Source organism: Rhea americana, unplaced genomic scaffold (assembly GCF_003343005.1).
Source record: "Rhea americana isolate MKP2758 unplaced genomic scaffold, rheAme1 scaffold_120, whole genome shotgun sequence".
Classification (NCBI taxonomy): domain Eukaryota; kingdom Metazoa; phylum Chordata; class Aves; order Rheiformes; family Rheidae; genus Rhea; species Rhea americana.
The window spans coordinates 82311-87795 of record NW_028185262.1 but is presented as its reverse complement, the minus strand read 5'-3'; the positions used below and the strand labels follow the sequence as shown (position 1 = coordinate 87795).

Below are 5485 nucleotides of genomic sequence, written 5' to 3'. Positions count from 1 at the left end.
ATCAAGCCAAGCCGTACAGGCCATGCCGAGAGGAAACCAAGGCAGCGATCCACAGCTGAGGGGACATCCCCCTCTGCAGCAGGGACATGCAAATGGTAAACTCATTTTGTTCTCCAAAAGCGCTGTGGTTTCCTGAGCGTGTGCTCTCAATATGGGAAATGAAGCCTGCTCCTTTGTACGAGGCAAGGAGATGAACCTGGCGGTAGGAAAGGGGCTTCCTGGCCGCTGCTGCCTGCGGACACGTCAAAGCCGTGCTGTGCAGCTGTGCGCAGGAGGGATCTCCATCCAGAGGGTGGAAAATGCAGCTTTGATACAGAAGATAAAACTGCTGCGGCTTTGCCTCAGCTCCTGATTCACACTCTGGGGGTGGGAAGGGCCCATTGGAGAGAGATGAGTGTAGCTCTAAAGTGGTTCTCCCAAAGGAGAGGAGGACTAAGATGCGCAAATATTATCACATTCTCCTTTGGACAAGGTACCTGGACACCGCGTGATTACTTCCACAGCGCCACCCACAAAGACATAAACCATGGCCAACGGTGCGATCCTGGGTAAAAGCCCTCTCCCACTTTGTGCTCACACCTGGCCTAAGGGAGCGAGAGGGTCTCAACGCCCCGACTGCTGGGTTTGAGCTGCACGGAGCAGGAGGAACGGGGAACCACCACCGTGCAAGGCCAGCAACCTCCTCATGCGAGATGGACTCTGTGCGCAGCCGGCTGCCTCTTTGGCCCTTCAATCGACTGTCGGTGCAAACTCAGGCTGCTGCTTCTTCTGTGCTCCCGAACTCTCCTGCGTCCCCACCAGGCGGTTTGGTGGCTGCAGCCAGGCCAGCGATGCTTGCGCTCAGGCCACCGGGCGCTCTGCCTGCAGCGCCTTGTGCGGGTGCTTCGACCAGCCCAAGTGACCAGGCCCACGTATTACGGGAGACGCTGCCATTTACATTTCCCGCAGAGCCCAGCAAGCTCACAGCTGAATGTGACACTCAACAACTGGAGGGTGGACGAGAGGGATACCCGTGCAGCCAGCTCCTCGCCGAGTAAGCATCACCCTGCGGGGCTTCCTGAGAAGCTCCTTTGCTGATTTTGGTGTGCGGGGTGATATCAGGGTGCCCTCAGTCACACAGTTGTTGATGTTCTCATGTTAAAGGCACAGTGTTTCTGGTTTTGTAACAGAAGGATTTAGCACAATCTCCTGTTTTGTGTTATTGGGATTTTGAGTAGGGCAGATGGCTGGGTTTCTATTTGCGATAAAGCAGTGTCTTTTCTCTTAATTAGATCCAGTTTCCTCCTAGGGGGGCAGTGGCTTTTGAGATGGGGCTTTCTGTGAAGGTCTAATTAAGCCCTTCCCTGATTGTTGTCCACTAATTAGACATTGAAGACTTAAGCTTTTTTTTTTTCTTTTTTTCTCTGTAAAGATGCTGTCTTTTAGCTCCTCCTTCTCTCCTCCTCCTCCACTTTCTTGGTCTTGATTTTCTCCACTCTGAAAAGCCCTTTGGCTCCCTTGCACAGCAGCCCTGTATTCTGCGCTTGGCCGTCCCTTATGGACAAAGGTGGACCCCTCTCTGCCACGTTTCTCTGCCTTTCACCTTGTTTGCTTTGCTTTTGCCAGTGAGATGGGGAAGTTCGGGCCTCACTGCTGCTTCTGCCACACAGTTGCAAGTGCTCCTTCAGCTAAATCCTCTCCTGGGTGAGAGCATTGCTTTTTCCCTCCCCTGCCTCTCCAAACCCTGTGCTCTGACACTGTGCCAGCCCCCCATGCAAAGGTATCTCCCAAGCCTGTCACCACGCTGCCCCTGAGCCTGTGCCGGGCCATGTCCTTGCCCTGCACCACGGCATTCAGCCCACGGAGTCGTCTCTGTGGCTCATGGCAGCTCCTCCTCCATAGTATCCCCACCTGCGGCCGCCTCTGACACACCCAGAGAAGCTCAGCCCCAGCAAGCCCTGAGCCAGGCTTTCTTGCAAGTGTAGCTGTGAGAAACGCAAGTGCAGCAGCAAGGAGCAAAGTGTGAAGAGAGGCAAGTCCCGAGGCAGGACGGGGGGGACCTTGAGGTCCCGGCTCCAGCTGGCCCCGGCAGCCCGCTGCGGCGGGCCGAGCAGGGCAGGCTCAGGCACCCACAGTGGGACCTGATGAAGTGGGTGGGTTGAAGGCAGCTTCCCAACAGCTCCAGCTTTTGCCCATCCCAGGCTGCCTCTTGCCTGCCAGCAGGAGCCTCTGGGGACAGAGAGCTGGGCATCTGGAGGAGGCCCACAGCCACGCATAGGGGCACAGAGCCACGCTGCAGGCCACCTTGCTGCCAACCCTCCAGCCCCAGACCTCTGCCTGCATCCCTCTAGGGCACTGCTGCGGTCGCCGCATAGAGCCCCGGGCCAGGGCAGGCCTGGCCAGGGCAGGGTGCTCCAGGAAGGAAGCCCCGACAGCAGCCCGGGACAGCCCTGCGCACGCAGCCCGCCGCTGCAAGCTCCCTGCGCAGCAGCAGCAGCACCCGCCAGGCGCTCCAAGCCGCTGATTAAGCTGTGGCCAATCGGCGGGATTTGGACTCTGAGCTTGTCTTAAACCAGTAAATCTTTGGGACAGGGAAAATTAAAGATGAAAGAATTTCCCGATAAGCCGAGGCAGCTCCAGGTCTGGCTGTGGTCCTGATCTGGGTGAGGGGAGGCCAAGCTTTCCATCTCGGTCAAGCTGACAGGAGGGAGCTGGGCCAGCTGCAAGCCCCTAGCACAGGGGGAAAGACCCCACAAGGCTCTATCCTCCCACATGGACGATGGGGGGTCTTCTCCTGGGGGGATGGAACCAGGGGGTCCTTTCACTGGGAAAACAGGGCCCTTTATACAGGGATGCTCAGGGTGTTTCCAGCATAAGCTCTGGGACTCTTCACACTCACTGTGTCCAAGTGGGGAGTAATGGGATGTCTTGTCACGTATGATAAGACTGGAGAGAGATGGAAGCACAGGGTCCTTCTGTTGGCAGTGCAAGGCCCCATTACTGGAGGAAGCTCAGCATTTTTTCTCGGGATCTTTCTGCCAAAAGGATACCAGAAGCTCTGTGAGCAGAGATTGGAGGTCTATGCACACGGGGAGACTCAGGATCCTTAACAATGTCTGCATCAGGTCCCGCTTCTGAGGCAGTTTGCATTATAGGTCCCTTTATGAGGAGTCACTGTTTTGGGGGGGGAGTGAAGGGGCTCATCCCTTTTGAGAAGACATCAGAGGGAAACTTAGGGTGTCTCTTGGGTGGGGGGAATCTGTACCTAGGGTCTCTTCATGGTGAGAACTGGGAAGGGGTCATGCACAGGGCCCTTTCATGGTGATGGAGGGAGGGAGACTGTGCTCAGCATCCCTTCAAGGGGAAGCTGGAGGGTCTGTACACAGGTCCTTTTACAGCGCTGGTGTGGGGGGGGTCTATGCATGGGCTCCTGCCAGAGAGTTGAGGGGTTCCCCTGGAGTGGGCACCCCTTAGGGCAGGGTAGATGAGGAGTCTGGGGCCCTCGTTCCCCAATGGCTCAGAGGGAAGTCCCTGATCTGGGGTACGCCGGGGGGCTGGTCCCTGGTCCAGGGTATACCAGGGCGTCCTGGGGGCAGGTCCCTGAACCTGTGGGCCGGTTCTTGCTCTGGGGTGTCCCAAAGCTGGTCCCTGGCCCAGGGTATACTAGGGCACTCCAAGGCCAGTGCCTGGCCTGGGTGGCCTGCGGTGCCCCAGGGTGTCTGGGTGCCCCAGGGCTGCAGGGCTGCTGCCTGTTCTGGGGTGCTCCAGAAAGGGTCCGTGGTTCCTGGGATGTCCCTGTGGTTCTTTGCAGCCTGATCTGGCCTGGGGAGCACTGGGTGTCAGTGCCTGGTGCCTGGCCTAGGTGTCCTGGGGAGCCCTGGGGTGACCTGGGGGCCCCCAGCGCTGGTGCCTGGCTCAGCTTTCTCAGGGAATCCTGGTGTGCCTTGAGGCCAGTCCCCCTTCGTGCTAGTGCCTGTCCCAATGCCTGGACACGTGTGCCCTGCGCTTGTGCTTAGACCTGGTGTCCTGGGAAGCCCTGTGTGCCTGGTGCCTGTGCCGGAGCCCAGTACTCGGGTCCTGGGAAGCCCTGGGAGCCAGTGCCTTGTGTCCCAGGGAGCCCAGGGTACCTGATGCCTGGTGCAGGTGACTGGCCTGGGTGCCGGTGTCCATGGGAGCACCTGGTGTCCACTGCCTGGCCCAGATGCCAGCGTCTGGGAAAGTGCCAGGTACAAGTGTCCAGGAGGAGCCTCCAGTGCTGGTGCAGGGGAGCACCTGGTGCTGGTGTTTGGGAAAGCCCCTGGTGCTGATGCCTGGGGGTCCTCCAGTGCCGGATCCTGGGGAGTCCCTGGTGCCAGTACCCAGAGTCAGTGCCCAAGAAGCCCCCAGAGCTGATGTTGGGAGAAGTCTTGGTGCCAGTGCCCACTGCCAGTGCTTGGAAGCCTCCAGTGCTGGTGCCGATGCTGGGGGAGGCCCTAGTGCCACTGCTTGGACCTGTTGCCCAAGGAGCCCCTGGTGCCAGAGGATGGGGACCCACCAGCGTGGGTGCCTGAAAAATCCCCAGTGCTGGTGCCCAGCACATGTTGGTGCTGGTGACCAAAGCTGGTATCTGAGGAGCCCCCAGTAGCAGTGCCCAGGGAGGTCCAGAGAACCCCTGGTTCCTGAGCCATTGCCTGGGAAACCCCAGTGGTGGAGCCAGTGCCAGTGCTTGGGGAGCCCTGGTGCTGGTGCCTGGGAAGCACCAGAGCTGGAGCCCAGGAATCCTGGTGTCTGGGCATCCCTGGGGCAGGTGCTGGAGCCAGTACTGGAGGCCCTGGGGCTACTACCGGGTGCCCGAGGAACCCTCAGTGCTGGTGTTGTTGCCCAGGATCCCCTGTGCCGGTGCTCAGATCCCCAGTGCCAATGTCTGGGAGCCCAAGTGCCTGGGTAGCCGCAGGGCTAGTGCCTGGGACCCCCAGTGCCAGAGCCTGGGATGCCCGGTGCCAGTGCAGGGGATGCCTGGTACTGGAGACCCAGTGCCAGTGCCTGGGCTGCCTGGTGCCTAGGATGCCTGAGGCTGGAGCATGGGATGACCAGATGCTTGGGATGCCCAGGGATTCCCAGAGCCTGGAATGCCTGGTGCTGGAGCCCAGGATGACCGAGCCTGGGCTGCCCAGGCACTCGTGATGCCCAGAGCCTGGAATGCCTGGTGCTGGAGCCCGGGCTGCCTGGAGCCTGGGCTGCCCAGATGCTCGGGATGTCCAGGGATGCCCAGAGCCTGGAATGCCTGGTGCTGGAGCCTGGAATGCCTGGAGCCCAGGATGCCCAGAGCCTGGAATGCCTGGTGCTGGAGCCCAGGATGACCGAGCCCGGGCTGCCCAGGCGCTCGGGCTGCCCAGAGCCTGGAATGCCTGGTGCTGGAGCCCGGGATGCCCGAGCCCGGGATGCCCAGAGCCTGGAATGCCTGGTGCTGGAGCCCAGGCTGCCCGAGCCCGGGATGCCCAGAGCCTGGAATGCCTGGTGCCGGAGC

The 5485-nt window shown here is 60.2% G+C and overlaps 1 protein-coding gene across 1 annotated transcript in view; it reads left to right on the top strand.

Annotated features, from left to right (window-relative positions):
• The first annotated feature begins 5212 nt into the window (after window positions 1-5212).
• The window catches only part of MTMR14 (myotubularin related protein 14), a 38274-nt gene continuing 38001 nt past the window's right edge, over window positions 5213-5485 (top strand). Inside the window, exon 1 of the mRNA XM_085324664.1 lies at window positions 5213-5475. Coding sequence (XP_085180790.1) covers window positions 5213-5475 — 263 coding nt within the window. The remainder of the gene's footprint in view (window positions 5476-5485) is intronic.